The following is a 17453-nucleotide window of genomic DNA, read 5'->3' as shown; positions in this document are numbered from 1 at the left end:
TTTCCTTTGTTCGTACATATGCAGTAGGAACCCACATTTAGGGTGATTATGAAAAATCGTTTATTAGAACATCGCGCATAGCTTGACACTGATGAACGCAAAATTATCTAAACAATTTCACACAGTGATGTGCGTTGACTATATGCTAGCCTTTCGTTAGCCACTGACATCGGAAAGAGCATTTAACACCATTTATTACAATTTTATGATCAGATATTCTTATAATCTAGTCTGTTTACTAGGTGAATACTAAGTATTTAAATCCCTCGTCAAAATACCTGCATTTATAGTTTTTATTAACAAGAAATACAGAAGATTCTTGCTCGGATGGGCGAGGATGACAGCTTTTTTTTTGCACACAGAAAGACGCACTGTTTAGACCTCCTAAATAAATTTAGAAAAGCGACCTTACCTGTTTTCGATATTATTCCACGACATGGGGGATTCCGGTGAACCGCGCCGGGAGATCGTAATGATGAACGTCGTTTCTAAAAATTACCAACACAGAGCGAGGAAGTTGGAAAAGGAGGAGGGAGGATTGCGACATCAAACTGCGACGGCTAACAGATGATGTAATCACTGCGCGACACACAGTCATCTGTGTCAAATTATAAATCTTGCACAATATACCTTCTGCGCTCTTAAAATGTTGAGTGCATTTAATTTTGTCACGGCGCGAATTATGTCATTTTAAAATGTGATGACAAAAACATTTTCTGTGCTGTTTTTCTAACGCTGATACGTCGAAGACCCATTGCTGTGGAGGCAAGGTAACAGCATTCAATTTAATACTGCTCTTAATATACCGTATAGACGGTTTTAAAAAAGCAAAGATTGTACATCGGAGCAGGTGTGTTAACAAAATCTTATTCATCATTCGGAGGCCCGAAACTTGATTTATTATTTGGGGAAACATACGTGCAGAAAAATCAACAATGTTTTTTTTTTCTCTCGTGTGCGTGGGGTCGGGGAGTCCTTTTGTATGACCTCACGTGATCAGATTGATCGCACAGACTTGACCGTACCTTGGCATACAATGTCACACAGTCGACCTAACCATCGAGTTAACTATTTGGCCGAAACCCCCAAATCAGCGGATAGATTTGGGTAAAGTGGAAGCTGAGTGAGTGTGATTCAATTTTACGACTTATGCAATGGTGAAATTTCATCTAGGTCAAATTATTACCTATATAAACTTGTAAAGCGCTTTTCTTCCTCCTAACTACTGATACTCAAAGTGCTTTAACACCTTCTGATGACGCAGCATCAGGACCAAATTCAGGGTCTGAACCATAAACGGAGTTTAAGGGGGGGCCAGGCCCCCCTGGTGGCAGAAAAGTGTCATTGCATGTAATTGACTTTCCTATAGATGATTAGTAATTAATTAGTTTTCCAGTAAAAAATGTATATAAAAGTTGTAAAGCAATAAAACAAACAACAAAAATTAATGAAATGAACAAAAAAAAAAAAAAAAATTATAATGGGTCAAAATTTGTATGAGCCATATTCCCGATTTGTGTTATTGTTGTAATTTTACTCCTTGCCACTAGGGGCTGTCAAACATTTCTTTCAACTGACCTGGAGTCAGCCCCGGTACACTTAAAATGACAGCTAATCATGACACAGGAGAGCAAAACAGTTTTTGACCGTGCCTTAGTGCATTGTGCTCGAAAGGAATGTTCTCATTTTGTTTGTTCTGTTTTGAATATGTTTTTGAGTCTTTTGGTTTGTTACTCTTATGTGGATAAAGAGCATTTGAGTTAAGTTACAAGACGCCGCCAAAATAAACTACAATATATTTTGGACATCGACGTTTATTAAACTGGAGAAACTCCATACAGGACTTGAATTTCAGTAATGACAGTATAAGTCATCCTACGAGTAAAACAGTAAAACCTTGCTTTTTTTTTTTTTTTTTTTTTTACGTTCAGTACATATGTTACGTTATACGACAGAAGAAAAAAAATTTTTTTTTTGATGGATGGGCCAGGTTTTAAAACCTCGTAGATAACGACATAACCAAAACATGGAAATCAAGCAAATCCGTGCAGCGCAGTGGCTCCGCCCAGAGGGTACAATTTTTGACGAGGGTAAATACATTGGTACGACACCGCCGCGAGAACTAAATTCAATGGACGACGATCTTGGCGAAAAGTATAGCTGTCCTAAACCTGATTTAGAATTCCCCTCAAGAATGGTGGGAAACAAAAAAATGCCCATTTTCAACTTATTATTATAAATATTCTTGTAATAAGTTTATTGCTGACACTGCGTTTTGGGGTCATCAACATATTGTGCCCCCCTGCCCCAAAAGTCAAACTCTGCCTATGGTCTGAACTCTTAATACCTTTGGCTGGGAAACTACCACTATGTCACAACATCAATCATTAAAAAACAGCATATGTCTAGTCTTTGTGACCTTTTATACCTCAGAAGTAGCAGATGTTCATCAGCTCCCCAAACATACTAAGGCTTTGGTACTAGTTGCTTAGCTAAAATCTCAAATGAATGAGGATCTTGGTGAGGCCTTGATATATGACTTTCATAAGTCTAAAATGCAGCATCCCACAACACTAAAGCAAAGTGATATTTAAAATCTTAACCCTTTATTGTGCAAGTGAGTATTTTTTGGTCATTTAAAAACGTATCCTCATGAAGACACTAATTATGGCACAGAGTAACACTCGAACGTTGATTTTTTTTTTTTTTTAATTAATGTTTCTTACTTTCATAGTATTTAACTCATTGACTGCCATTTACAATAGTAGACATCTAATTCAATTAAAATGGGAGGACTGGTTGTGAATCCTCATCTTTCAGTGTCATTGATGATCATTAGCTGCCAACCTCTCCCAGTCAAAATGGATTGGATGTCTAGCACCACTAATGGTACCTGATGAGTTAAAATGGGTGCCTTATATACAGTTAATGGCTGAGGTTGGATGGATAAGGTCTGCCTGTCTTTGTGGTGCTGCAATTGATTCTTCCAACAATGTCAATCTCCTGCAGCTCTCCGGTGGACGAATGCCAAAACCTGTGATTTGAGCGGTGCCTCAAAGACTCCATGTCTTTCTTGGTAAGTCTTATGTGAAGCGTGGCTTTGGTTTTTGTCTTCTGTGTGTGCCACTGAGGTTGTCGCCATGATTCTCTTCTTTCATTTTAAACAATGTCTCAACTTCATTGGAACTTTGGGTTTGAACTATTAGTGTTGTAGAATGAAGATAATTTAAGGTAAAATAAAAAGTACACGTGTGATTTGGTGTTGAAGGAGGTGTGCACTTCAATCAATGCCTTTATACTATTTATGTCAATAAGGTTTGTTATGACAACAAAATCAGTGTTGGCGCAAAACCTTCTTCTGCTTTAAATGTACTGTATAGATAGATCATCTGTATGCTTATTTACATGCTTGAGATCATCTGAGGCATGCTTTTAATTAGGTGCATTAAAACTGCAAATGCAAATGTAGCATTTAGTCCTAATTTTGTTGACAGAGATTTTTTTTCTTTTCACCCACTCATGTTGCTTACCACAACCAGCTTGTTCTGTATCATATGCCATCTTCACCCCTGGTCCCCCCACAACCCGCATTGCAAGACCTCAAGCTCCGCCTCCTTGTGCACCTTTCAATGTTTTGGGGTATCTCACCTGTGCTTGCCTCCCTGCTCCTCCTTCATTAGGACTGCTCCTGCATCTCCCACACTCAAGTCCAGCCCATGGACCTAGAGGAGTGCTATGAGGACACCAGTCAGCATCTGTTGGTCAGTAACTCAAGCACTGGACATACATGTTGACTTATAAAGTTGTCCTCTGACTTTTATCCATTGATCAAAATTTAGTCAGGAGACTAATCTAAGCTCAAGTTGCTCTTTAATTTTTGTAGTGGTGTATGTTCCTTTTTCGTTTTTCTTTGTTTCTTTTTTGCCAACCTGTCCTGTTCAGCTGCTTAGACACGGAGGATTAGGAATCTTAGTGGCGGCAGATCGAGGCATTTAAAAAAATTTAAAAAAAAAAAAAAAAAAAAAAAACTTTGGTACAAAAAAAATGTACATGGTTGATTATGTTGTGTGTGCAACATACATCAACATAAATAGTAAGAATTCAGATCAAAAATTGTGAGCACACCTGGTGCTTTAGCTGAATGCCTTAGGTTTTTATTGATATTTTGGTCCTCAATATAGTGCACACAATGCAATCCACGATGCATGTACAATGTGTATCAAAAATTAAATATTCTTGCCATGTCATCATGTCTAAGGGTTGTCAAATAATGAAAATAAACGATTTTGAGGGGAGTGTTAGTACACATCCTGTCATAATAAAGCATTGGCTACACACTGGTGATTTATTTCAGTTGTAGTTCTTTTTGTTTTTAAATGTGGAATCATGACATATTTTACCGCAGGGATCCAGGAGCACCCCTCAACACCCAACAGTGAGATGTGATGATAACATCGCAGCACTATCAGCAGAGCCATCTCATTACCAGTTCCTCATTGAACTGGGTGAGAGAACTTATTTATTTTTTAAGTTTAATCGAACCAGTTGATAACTGCGTTGTTGATACAATATCTATCCATCATGTTCAATTAGGAAAGTTGAACTTGCCATTCAATGATAAATCCGCCTTTAATAGCAAAGGCCAGTAATAAGTGGGAAGCATGTAATGTAAAGAAGTGACATGTCCATCTTCTGTGTGACAGGCTGGGGCTTTAACCACCTGAGCCAGGTACACATGGCGCGGCATACTCCAACTGGGCAGCTGGTGGCAATAAAACAAACAAACCTGGACGAATGCTCAGAGGAGGAGCTGCTACAACTCCTGGTGAGCCCGAGTCCATCTTCAGGTCAGAGATTCCTTATAACTGTCATATTTACGAGAGACATGTGGATGTTCGTCTCTGCCCTTATCCCCTCAGAATGAAGTTTTCCTGTCCAGACGGGTCCGTCACCCTAACCTGCTGACCTTCCGACTTGTCTTTAGCTCTTGCTGCCAGCTGTGGGTCCTCACGCCACTCATGGCATACGGTCAGTCAATATCAATCCAAAAGCCCCTTGTAGAAGCAACTGTACTTTGAATTGTCCACCCTCACAGGTTCTGCGCACTTCCTAATGAGAACATATTTTCCCGATGGAATGAGTGAGTCCCTAATAGCGTACCTGCTATATGGTGTGTTGCAAGCGTTGGAGTACCTTCACCGCATGGGCTACGTTCACAGGTAGCTGTTTGCTTTTATCTTATTTGAAAACACCAGAACTTTCTTCTAGTCAATGGTGAAGTCATTTATTTTCTTGTTTCTGTTGACACAAATCGTTTGACTTTAACATCAAACGATAATAATTGTCCTGGACAAAATAAGAATTTGAATTGCCCAGAGGAAGCACCAGAACTAATATGTATCAATTCTTTTAAAGACATGGGAATATCTTTGGATGATTTTACTTCACTACTTGCATCCTTAACTCATTGGCCTCCATTGACTTTGCTAAACATTCAATTAATTTAAAATGGAAGGGATGGCAGTGATCATTCAAATGTTGATACACTTATAATCTTGAAGCATTTAAACAATAACCCCAAAAGTGCTTTTTGACATACCTACAACATGAGGGGTGTGAAGGCCAGTCACATCCTGCTGTCAGAAGAGGGGCACGTCTATCTGTCGGGGCTCCACTGTGTTTACAGCATGATGCGTGAAGGGAAGAGAATGAGGGCGGTGTTCGACATGCCCAACCATAGTCCAGCCTTGTTGCCTTGGCTCAGTCCTGAACTACTGCAACAGGTACATATTAAGCGCACTACACAAGTCTTTGCCCAATTTTCTCTGATTTGTGTGCTGTCATTTGGTAGGATCTCCGTGGTTATGGAGAAAAGTCTGATATCTACAGTTTGGGCATTGTTGCCTGTGAGTTGGTGAGTGGCAAGGTGCCTTTCCAGGACATGGCACCCACTCAGGTAACCAGATGTGGCAAAACTATTCACACTCAGAGTTAGTACAGTCGTGCCCTAACAAATAGAACTTTATTTGTCGGGTTTAGACACTGCTGCTGAAACTACGCGGTTTGCACCGCTGCCTACCAGACACCGCACTCTTCCCGCTCGGTGAACTGGGGGGGCTGAAGGTGTCCCGCTCCGGGGTGGACTCCGGGATGGGGGAAAGCGCGGCCACTGGAAGCGCCACTCACAGCACTGCCGCCCCTCTGACCGCCGCGGAAGGACCTCAGAGTCCTGGACCGAAGAACCACTCGGCCACTTTGCACAATTTGGTGCAACTGTGTCTGCAGCAGCAGCCTGAGCACAGGTCTTTCTCATTAATCAACAATCGATGGGGAATCAATCACCTTCCCTTACCTTTCCTATTTTTGTGGCCCTTTAGACCGTCAGCCTCCATCCTCCTGACGCACGCCTTCTTCAAACAGGTCTGTTCTTGTCTTTCGAGGTTCTGTTTAGTCAATGAAATGGCAGGGTTCCAGTTCAGTTTGCCACATAATGCATAATCAAAATAATGAGATAGCAACTAAGCTACCTTACAATTATGAATAATAATTATATATGGCAGAAAACACTCAGGCGACTTGAAGTTCCGCTCTGAGACCCCCAATTTAGCCAGCTTTCAAAATTGTCTGATATGCATGTGTGATACATCATTGGAAAGCTTAAAACCTCAATTTTCTGGGGGAAGAGAAATTTTGAACTGGAGGGAATTTAAAAAAAAAAAAAAAAGGAACGAAAAACCCTATCTGGAGGTGAGAGCACGCAAGAGCACAATTACAGACGGCATGACTTTAATGAGATATTATCGCGTACTTACCTTGTTTCAATCCAAAAACTCCATGTAGCATGTATCACTGAGTGTCAAGACACATGTTCGGCCGTTTACGCTTTTTTGTGGCGTTTTCCCCGCCGAAAGGGATCCGAAAGAGAACACACTGGATAACTCGGCTTGTGCTCACAGTATATTGTTGGTTTTTTATTGTTGATTTGTTTTGGAGTAGTAAATAGCAAACACCAAGCAGGTTATAAACCTATAAATGCAAGCAAAGAATGTATATATGTGTATAAATATACAAATTATGATAATGCTAAATACAAATATACACAAAGCTTCTTTATATCTAAATGAATAAATAATACACTGTGCATAATATATATAATTCATTCACAACTAAATTGCTCAGATTGCAATAACCAACTATTATGCAGCATTTTAAAATCACATTTTACATTTTTAACCGTTTAATTGTTATTCTTTAGGCAATAGTTGCATCATTTAGACACTTCAAGTCACGAACGCCGTCCAATGCTTTGAAAGGGTGGCGGCTAACAGCATGAGGAAATGTAGTTTTTTCCCGCAAGCATTCAGATTATAAGCACCAATACAGCGGGTCCCGAGACTACATTACCCATGGTTCACCGCGTGCCCTGCACCGCTCGCTGATTCGCTGCGAGATTGACTCAGTGGCTACGCTAAACCAACGCGCTCGTCGCCAACTGTCAGCTCTCAGCGGATCTCGTAACACACAAACTGGAAGGCCATTGAGTGATCGCCGTGAAAGAAACGCCAAGCCATCTAAAGCAATGCAGTAGGTGCAAATACATAATACAAATACAAGCAAATGAGCGGCAAACTCACCGGTGGTGCGCGTCTCTTTCGGCAACGTGAATGTGAATGACAGCCACGCCGACCCAGCTTCCGCTTAAATGCGAATCCACACCCCTTTCCGATTGACAGTGAATTAACCCTTTCCCGGACAAGATAGCAGGTGAGGCACAATTTAAACACGTTTAACCCAGCGGACGCAACACCTCCCACTTGACCGACTGATAATTCAGAGAGGTCACCCACTTTAACACCACATCACAAATTTTTTTTTTTTTTTTTTTTTTTTTTTTTTTTTTTTTATGTTTGTTTGTATTGAGTAAAAGTTCAATCTTACTTGCCAACGAAGATGATGATGCCAATGTCACTGTTCGGGCACCTACGCTGACAGGGGTGTGTACTGTCAGGGCACAATTATGTGTGTACTCATCTTCGTGTATGTGCAAATGTGTGTCCCAGTGGCAGCGCTTGGCTTGCACCACCGACCCTTAAGGGTGTCGGGACAATTATGTCATGATGCGGTACCTCCAGAACCAGGCGATGGATGACATCAGCCAGTCAGCTTGTGCCTTGCCTAGCAGAACCATTCTGTTCTTCAGTGGGAATGAGGACAACCAATCTCCTGATGTCTCTCCGGAGGATGACTGTCGTCAGTTGTTGTAGGTCCTTTCTGCGTTGCCTGACTGCTAGCACTGCAGGCAGGCCAGCACACATCTTTACATCAGCGTCTCGAACAAGTCCTTTCTTGTCTGGGTAGACTGCTTGAATCCGTCCAAGACGGAATTGTCCTCGCAAGGCATTCTGGTCAGCGATCCACACAATGTCGCCAACTTCAACGTTCCTCTTCGTGTGGTGCCACTTTGGCCGAATGAATAGATTAGGTCCAGCAAGCTCACTCCATTTCGACCAGAACATGTCCACACTGATTTGTATGGCTCTCAGACGGCGCCAGGGATGGATGCAAAGCTCGAGGCCATCCGTGTCGCCTCCAAGTCCAGTTCGTCCGAGGAGTAGACTGTTAGGTGTGATGTACTCGACTGAGTCTTCCTGGATTTGTGCTCTGGCATCAATTGGCCTTTCATTTGTGAGGTTAGCTGCTTGATAGAAAAGGGTTTGGAGTTCACTCCAGGTGAATGAGCCTTCTGTCCCTCCAAGACTCATAAGGGCTCTTTTCAGGAGCTTTACTGCAGCTTCAGCAGCTCCGTTACGATGAGGTGCGTCAGCCGGATGAAAGTCCCATGACCATTCTGTTCCATTCTTGGCGGCTTCATTCTTAATGGAAGCTTCCTGCAGGCTCGCCAGGTGTTTGTGCAGTTCCTGCAAGGCTGGTTTAGCACCAACAAAGTTTGTTCCCCTGTCAGACCAAAGTCTTTTTGGATGGCCTCTCAGAGCTACAAAACGAGAGTAGGCTTGGAGGAAGCTTTCAGACGATTGGTCATCAACAAGATCTGCATGAACTGCTCTTGATGCCATGCAACAAAACACTATGCCCCAGACCTTCTTGCTGGTTCTTTTCTTGACGGCATCCTTGATTTCAAAAGGGCCGAAGAGGTCAAGTGTAGTGTACTCAAATGGACTGGCACGCTCCGAGCGCTCTGGTGGCAAGTCGCTCATGATCTGCTGGCACATTCTCCCTTTCAGTTTACGGCAGGGAACGCAATCATTCAGGATTTTCTTCACTATTCTCCGACCTTGTACTATCCATGCCTTCTTCCTCGTCCGCAGCAGTGTGGTAGCAATGCCTTCGTGGTTCTTTTCATGGGCATCTCTCGTCAGCAAGGTCGCCAACCAGGAATGGAATGGGATAAGTGGAACAGCTGTCCCACCTTCCTTCCAGGACTGGATTCTGCCTCCACAGAGAAGGAGTCCCGTGTCCTTTTCCTTGTGGACCACCAAGCGATTCAGTGTAGAGTCATTGAACTCAACTCCATCTTGGGCTGCGAGGGCCAGATCTTGGAAGGCTCCTGCTCTTTCCTTAGCACTCAGTATGGAGTTGGTTTCCTCCCACTTTAGTCGATCTGGTGTCTTGAGCCTCCTAAGCCAGGTCTCAGCGGCTCGTCGAGCCCAGGCCAAAGTTCCACACAACTTCGACAGGGAACTGAAACGCTGAGGCTCCACAAGGTGCACCAGTCCAGTGCTCCAAGTTCTTTGTTTGCCTAGTACTGGCGCTGGTTCTGGACCAGCTGGTTGCTCTGGCTCTTGGAGGGTTGTTTCGTCTTTGGGGCCGGTCTTTGTCTTATGGTCTGGTTGGACCCTGGTGACTACCGCAGAGAACCCCTTCCGTTGTAATTTTCCTACATTTTCAGCAGCTGAGGTTGTTATTTCGCTAGCCATTTTCATGGGCCAGTCCTCCTCTGGCAACTGTAGGAACTCGGGGCCTTTCTGCCACGTCGAACCTTCGCCAAGTTCCTCAGGGGAAGCTCCTCTGGTGAGGATGTCTGCGATATTTCGGCTGCCTTCAATCCACCTCCAATCCTCCACTTGTCCAGCTTTCTGAATCTCACCAATTCGATTGGCAAAAAATGTTTGGTAGCCATAACTTTCCTTTTGGATGGCTGCCAGGATCGTTTGACTGTCAACGAAGTGGATCCAGCGCTGTACTTTAATGTGACAGTGCTTTTCAAAGTACTGCCTTAGGCGGGTAGCAAAGACTGCGCCGCAGAGCTCCGCCTTGATCACGTCCCCCTTTTGGTCTAGGGGAGTGAGTTTTGCTTTGGACTCCACCAACTTTACGATGATCCCATTTGGGGTTGTCCACCGAAGGTAGAGCACTGCTCCATAAGAGGATTCGCTCCCGTCTGAAAATGTAATTCCCATTGGTGGGCCTAGAACGTCAGGTGGTGTCAGGCTTCTCTCGAATCTGACTTGGCTAAGTCTTATATACTCTTCAAAGAGTGTTATTGCTGCTTCTCGGAGTCTGGGCGAGAGAGGGATGTCCCATGTGTCCTTGGCAGGGTTGTCTTTGCCAGCTTCTTGGAATGACTCCCGCACTAGCATGACTCCCTTTTGCTTGGCTGGTGAGGCAAGACCAATTGGGTCGTAGAAACCTGCGATCTGGCTGAGCAGGATACGCCGTGTCAAGGGGGTTGGTGTGCAGTCCCTGACCAGCTCTTCACTCAGATCGAGTCCAGTTCTCATTTTCCCCATTTTCTTGGAGAAGTTGATGGAAGTCAGGAGCCGAAGCTTGTCTGTCTCGGGTTCGTAGCCGACACCCAGAGCTTTGTTCTCCTCATCCTTCATTTGGTTTGGCAGCACTAAGGTCCTGGGAGCTTTTGTTTCAGCCCTGATGTCAGAAGGTTTACCACTCCTCCCACTTTGGTGCGACAGGACCCAAGGCTTGAGGTGGAAACCTCCTGCTTTCAGAATGTCCACCACCCCTCTGGTGATCTTTTGCAGGGTTTCGAGGTCATCATGAGAGGTCAAGATGTCGTCAACGTAGCTATCCTCGGTCAGAACCCGACGTTCTTCAACCCTGTCGGGGAAGGTTGGCTGTCTCCCTCATGGCAACTTGGGCGATGCAACCAGCGGGTTTGTCACCGATGTTTACCCTGACAACAGCGAAGACCTCTATCTCATCCTCCAGGTTATCCCTCCAGAGGAAGCGATGTAGGTGGACTTCCTTTTCCTTCAGCCACACTGAGTTATACATTTTTGTTACATCGCCCAGTGCAGCATGTTGGCCACTTCTGAACCTCAAAAGCACTCCCCGTATTGGGTTGAGAACATCGGGGCCCTTGTACAGGAGATTGTTGAGGCTCATCCCTCGGAACTCTTGGCTGCTGTTCCATACGATCCGCACAGGGGTTGAAGTGGAGTGAGGGTTTGGTGCTATTAGATGACTTATGTACCATGTTGGTCCAGTCCAGCTGTCAATTTCTTCCTTGGCGAGTTTGACAGCAGCTCCTCTGGACACCATTTCATGGATTTGTTCTTTATATGCGGCTTTCCACACAGGTTCCTTTTCTAGGCGTTTCTCAGTGCTCCTGAAGGTCGCCTCAACTGCTTGACGGTTGTCCGGCAGAGTTGCTGGGTCACCCTTCCAGGGATACGCTGCGTCCCAGTGGGGGGAATTGCTGTGTTTGTCAGCCAGCACGTAAGTGATGCAGGCTTTTATCCTCTCCAGGTCTTTCTCTTCACTGAGAGTCATTTCCTTCCCACCTGGGGAACATTTGCCACACCTGCAGCCACCACACAGGGGACTGCAGGCTGCTCCGATACTATCCCACTTGAACCATTCAAGGACCTCCTTGTTTGTGGCCGTGAAGCTCTGGGAAGCGGTGTTCTCCTCTGCTGCTTGGTCAAAGATGGTCTCTTTGTATGCCACCGAAGCAGACCTCATGCTCCTTGCAAGGTGGGTGTCAGAGCGGTACACGGCAAGGTCGACAGCCTCAATGAGGTTGGGGTGGGTTCCTCCGACGGTCTTGCCCAACGGGCCGTCCCAGAGCACAAGGTCTCCCACAATCCTGGTTGGCTGAGGAACAAGCCGACCCTCACGGTGACTAACAAGAAGGTCTATCTCCTTTGGCCGTACCAGCTCAGAAGCAGGAACATCAGGGAAGAATTTTTGTAATTGCTTGGGTGAGACTGACTGATTCACCTCAGCAATTTTCTCCAGGCCGTAACAGAGTATCCAGAAGCAGGGTTGGACTTATGCATGATCCATTCCTTTTTCAGTATGCTGGGAAGCTTGCTCTCAAGAGACTGGCAGACAACCCGATTTTTTACAGCATCCTCTTCTCCAAGAATCTGAAGGTTGCAAAGCGCTCTTTCCACAGCCTGTATTAGTTCAATGGTTTTCTGGGGTTGTTACTTTTCAGAGGGGGAAGAGCCTGGACCTCGTTGGTGATCAACCAAACGATCTTCTGCTTGTTTCCATACTTGTTATCCAGCAGCCTGAATACATCATCGGCTGAACCACAGCTGGATAGAACAAGTTCCCTTTTAACCTTTTCATGCAGGCTGCTTAGAAGGTGGAACTTTTTCACAGATTCAGCTCCATATGGGTTGCCTAATAACTCCAGGTTCACCCATTCAGCCTTCCACCTGTAGTAGTCCCTCATATCACCAGAAAAACTGGGTAGTCTTGCCCTTTCAAGACTGATTTGGGGCTTTATAGCGATAGCTCCCTGAACATTACTGTTGCCGATTTGTGGTGAGAAAGGCTGGGTGATTGTGTTTGGGGTCCCCGCTCCAAGGTTTGGAGTAAATGCTTTCCAGGTGTCAGGTCCTGGTTTTAGTTTGACAGACTCGGCTGGGGGAGACTGCCTGTCCATCCTGGACGCTCCCACTCCGGAATTTGGGGCCAGTGGTTCACCACTTTGCTCTTCCATTTCTTCCTCTTCCAGCTTGTCTGACAAAGCCAGGAGCCTCTTCCTCAATGTTCGGTAGCATAACCTCAGATCAATCAACCTAGAGGCAGGAACCAATTCCTTCCACTCCACCAGCATGTCACCGAGTTCCGAGACCTCTCTGTCCAGACCTTTATTCCTAAGCCTGCGGTCCTTAATTGGTTGTTGAGGGCTGACTTCGTCCTCTTCAGCCTGAGCAACTGCAGATTCAGCGACTTTAGCCTGGGCGGAAAACATTTCCTCGGCGTAGCCATTCCAAAAGGCTTCTTGGGTGGCTCGTTTCACCTCTAGGAACTTTGCCTCGCACTCAGCAGTCAGCCTGTCAACGTCCAAAGCGGACTCTTTAACCCTTTCATCATCTGACTCTCTCAAGGCGTGGGCGTACTCAAGCCCTGTATCAACAACTTTAGAGAAGTCCAGTTTGAGACTCCTCCATTCTTTTGGAACCTCACTTGGATCCAGAAGTCCAGCCGCCAAATAAGTAGTAAGTGCATTTCCTTTTCTTGTGAATGACGCCTGCGCTTTTGAACGAGCACTTTTAAGTTTTTTCAAGTCGTCCATCTCAATTCCCTTTTTTGTTGGCCGGAGAGCCGACTATTCAACCAATGGGGTCCGTGCTGGGGACCTTTCTCCACTTTGTTGGTGACTGGCTCCTTTGCCCGAGCTCAACAGGAATTCAAGCAGGTGATTTGAATTGATTAGCTTCAGGTGCCGTCCAATATCCGGCTACAGAACGCTTCCCAGGATGGCACAATTGTTTGTCCAGGTTTAGGTCCCTGTCAGCTCCAATAAATTACTGGAGTGTTAAGTTGACCAGGGCTGGATTGGTTTGGCCTCCTGGTTACCAAGCTGATGCTGCACTAGCCCAGATCAGTGCACCGGTTTATAACTGTTCGGCCGTTTACGCTTTTTTGTGGCGTTTTCCCCGCCGAAAGGGATCCGAAAGAGAACACACTGGATAACTCGGCTTGTGCTCACAGTATATTGTTGGTTTTTTATTGTTGATTTGTTTTGGAGTAGTAAATAGCAAACACCAAGCAGGTTATAAACCTATAAATGCAAGCAAAGAATGTATATATGTGTATAAATATACAAATTATGATAATGCTAAATACAAATATACACAAAGCTTCTTTATATCTAAATGAATAAATAATACACTGTGCATAATATATATAATTCATTCACAACTAAATTGCTCAGATTGCAATAACCAACTATTATGCAGCATTTTAAAATCACATTTTACATTTTTAACCGTTTAATCGTTATTCTTTAGGCAATAGTTGCATCATTTAGACACTTCAAGTCACGAACGCCGTCCAATGCTTTGAAAGGGTGGCGGCTAACAGCATGAGGAAATGTAGTTTTTTCCCGCAAGCATTCAGATTATAAGCACCAATACAGCGGGTCCCGAGACTACATTACCCATGGTTCACCGCGTGCCCTGCACCGCTCGCTGATTCGCTGCGAGATTGACTCAGTGGCTACGCTAAACCAACGCGCTCGTCGCCAACTGTCAGCTCTCAGCGGATCTCGTAACACACAAACTGGAAGGCCATTGAGTGATCGCCGTGAAAGAAACGCCAAGCCATCTAAAGCAATGCAGTAGGTGCAAATACATAATACAAATACAAGCAAATGAGCGGCAAACTCACCGGTGGTGCGCGTCTCTTTCGGCAACGTGAATGTGAATGACAGCCACGCCGACCCAGCTTCCGCTTAAATGCGAATCCACACCCCTTTCCGATTGACAGTGAATTAACCCTTTCCCGGACAAGATAGCAGGTGAGGCACAATTTAAACACGTTTAACCCAGCGGACGCAACAACACAGCTGGGAATGGCTACAGCTGGATTTTGGGGGGATTTTATGGGTAAACATGGTAATGTAACAAGGGTCGCGATGCAGAAATCGCAGACATCAAGGAGTGGTGGAGATTTTCTTTTTCATATATTTAACCTTTTAAATGTTTTTTTTTTCCTTCAATTTTTCTTTGTTTGGATTGATTATTTATCATCTAACATATCAGAGAAAATGCGACAGTAACAAAAAAAATAAAATTAAGTCATCCCAGTCTGTACTCCTCAACACACATATACTACCAGAAGAAAACATCAAATCACAGGGAAAAAACGAAGGCTAAAGTGTACAAGCTTTAGCATTGTGTGCAAAGGACCACAGATTTGGAATGAACTGGATGAAACACTTAAAATGTCACACTCCATCTCCATCTTTAAGGAAAACTCAAAACTCATCTCCTGGCAATCTAAGTGTAGTATGCTGATTCTTTGAATGACACTACTGGTGTCTCTTATCAAATCCAATGTAACCAAAATTTTGAAATTGTCCACAGTTTATTGTATGTGTGTGTGTGTGTGTGTGCGTGTGTGTGTGTAGGTGTGTCAGCGTGTGTGTGTGTATGTGTGTGTTGTCTAACTGGGCCCCTGCTAAAAGCTTTGAATAGCTTCTTTGGAGTGTCCTATTCGCCCATCCTAACATGTGAACTGCTAGCGTATGATCATGTACTGTATTTGATGATGTGCGAATAAACTGAAACTGAAGTGATAGTTATGAGGTAGATATCTGTGACTTTTTTTACAGACGGCATTTTTTTCATTGTGACATAATTTATGTAAAAGTTTAAAATATGTGAGTGAATAATTTTTTTAAGTCGTTTAAAAAATATATATATTAGACATCAATTAATGATTCTAAGCTAAAAACAATAGACATTTTGAATAATAAATATAATTAATTACCTTCGTTTTATGGCTGGGTTGAAACAAAAGTGGTTGCGCCACGTCTGTAAACGGGTTTTCAGGGTAAAACGGACAAATTAAAAATAGTTCGGGGGCTTAATTCGCCATGAATCTGCTATGGCAGCATATAGACATATTGTTCTATCAAACACAACACTTATTTTCGCTTAAAATACAGCAATTTATTTTAAAAGAGGGGTGCAAGAGCAGAAACTGCTTTTTCAGTCTTGTCTGTGTTTTCCGCCATATAATAGTTTTTAAGCACTTCAAATGTAATACTTAGGATAAATTTTAAACATGTCACTGTCCCTCCGAATTACCGGTATTTTTTAAACAAGAATAAAGTAGAAAAATGCTTGTCTTTATTAAATGCTTACTAAATCCACTCAAGCTAATTACTTATACAAATTGAGTTGTCACAGCAACTGTTTAACAAGTTAAACGATGAAACCTGTTGTGGTCATTTACTAATATCTACTAAAATGACTACCTATTTAAAGAATTTGTGCTGTAGCTGTAAATTCACTTCCAATTGTTATTTATTGAGGCAACTCTGAAGCATAAAACAACTAAAGCAATTGTTGATTGCTGAATCTTTAAGTGTGGATGTTTTGTTTATGCAGGTGAAGAGGCACACCAGAGACTCCTTTCTCAGCCTTGTTTACCCAGCGGTGCCAATCACCAGCCCAGAAGTGCCGCTATTATCCTGCCCCCCCTCCCCTTCCTGCCATGCTCAAACAACAACCACTGGGGTTTCTGCGGAGGCGTCATGGGATTTCTCTTAAAACAAGTTCTGTAATTTGGAAAGTATTTCTCGTCTGCTGTTCTAAATGAACCCTCAAGGCAATACTATGTGCCGTTGTTAAAGAGCACATATTTAACATCATCATACAGACCTTACCTCGCCACATGAACGGTAAGAAATACAGTAGAGATTTCGTTGTGAAATGGTGTGAGATACTGTTTGTTAGTCTATACGTGCCTGTTCAAATGCCTTTTTTTTTTTTTTTTTTTTTACGTAATGTGACCATCAATGTGACCTATAACTGAACGGAAGCAGTTTTAAAGAGGGTGTGCTTACTTGTGCAATCACATCAGTAACGCAATAATTGTACAGGTCATAGGTCAGAAATTTTATCCACAATTAATGTGAATGTTTAGCTTTTTTTATATCACAAAAACCTGTCATTTGAGCAGAGGTGTGTAGACTTTATAGCTGCCTATAACTACAGTATGTGTACTGTATCTTCTGATGTGAATTGTACTGTCATATAAAACTTCAATTTGTAATTGTATAAGGGAACAGAAAATATTCTGGAGGATGTAAACAACATTCAATCAGAAGTTTCAAATGTCATTACTATTTCCTTCTGTGTTCTGTCTTTAGAAATCACTCAGCGTTTACAGGAATTCAGAGATGTTAACATGATTAAATCATGGAGGTGTCTTACCTCATTTGAAATGGCTTTGATCAAATGTTAGGGGAAAAATAAGCAAAGGACACATCCTGCTCAGTCTAAGTGACCTCTGTGCTGTGTGTCGTATTTCTAATTTCGAAGAGTACATAAGTAATATTTCCTGCCCTGATGAGGAACCAAAGAAGAAATCTAGCTGTGAGCGAGCAACAAAGCCGAAAACAGGCTTCACGCGGAGACCTCTGTATAACTGTGATTATGTGCACTGTGATGTAAAGTACATATCAAGGATAAGAATAGACATTAATAAACCATTATGCAAGTTAA

At 43.4% G+C, this 17453-nt stretch overlaps 2 protein-coding genes across 3 annotated transcripts in view; one reads left to right on the top strand and one right to left on the bottom strand.

The window, feature by feature from the left end:
* The window catches only part of trak2 (trafficking protein, kinesin binding 2), a 21505-nt gene extending 20934 nt beyond the window's left edge, over nucleotides 1-571 (bottom strand). For both annotated transcript variants that reach the window (XM_057823520.1, XM_057823529.1), the window contains exon 1: nucleotides 413-571. The gene's annotated coding sequence lies outside the window, so the exon portion shown is untranslated. The remainder of the gene's footprint in view (nucleotides 1-412) is intronic.
* Nucleotides 539-17453, top strand: stradb (STE20 related adaptor beta). Its single transcript, XM_057823552.1, has 12 exons — nucleotides 539-770; nucleotides 3010-3076; nucleotides 3681-3761; nucleotides 4406-4505; nucleotides 4704-4825; nucleotides 4920-5028; nucleotides 5096-5219; nucleotides 5612-5783; nucleotides 5852-5956; nucleotides 6040-6302; nucleotides 6378-6420; nucleotides 16335-17453. Exons 2-12 carry the CDS (start codon nucleotides 3065-3067, stop codon nucleotides 16494-16496), a joined length of 1293 nt encoding a protein of 430 aa, XP_057679535.1. The 5' UTR covers nucleotides 539-770; nucleotides 3010-3064; the 3' UTR covers nucleotides 16497-17453.

Source organism: Corythoichthys intestinalis, chromosome 2 (assembly GCF_030265065.1).
Source record: "Corythoichthys intestinalis isolate RoL2023-P3 chromosome 2, ASM3026506v1, whole genome shotgun sequence".
NCBI classification, from domain to species: domain Eukaryota; kingdom Metazoa; phylum Chordata; class Actinopteri; order Syngnathiformes; family Syngnathidae; genus Corythoichthys; species Corythoichthys intestinalis.
Note: the sequence above shows the minus strand (reverse complement) of the source record. Positions and strands in the feature narration are given on the sequence as shown.

Bases quoted from the DNA above. Each gene is read 5' to 3' on its own strand.
- stradb (XM_057823552.1), top strand. The intron at 6,303-6,377 runs GTCTTTCTCATT...GTGGCCCTTTAG, and splicing joins CAGCAGCAGCCTGAGCACAG to ACCGTCAGCCTCCATCCTCC. The intron at 6,421-16,334 runs GTCTGTTCTTGT...TTGTTTATGCAG, and splicing joins CGCACGCCTTCTTCAAACAG to GTGAAGAGGCACACCAGAGA.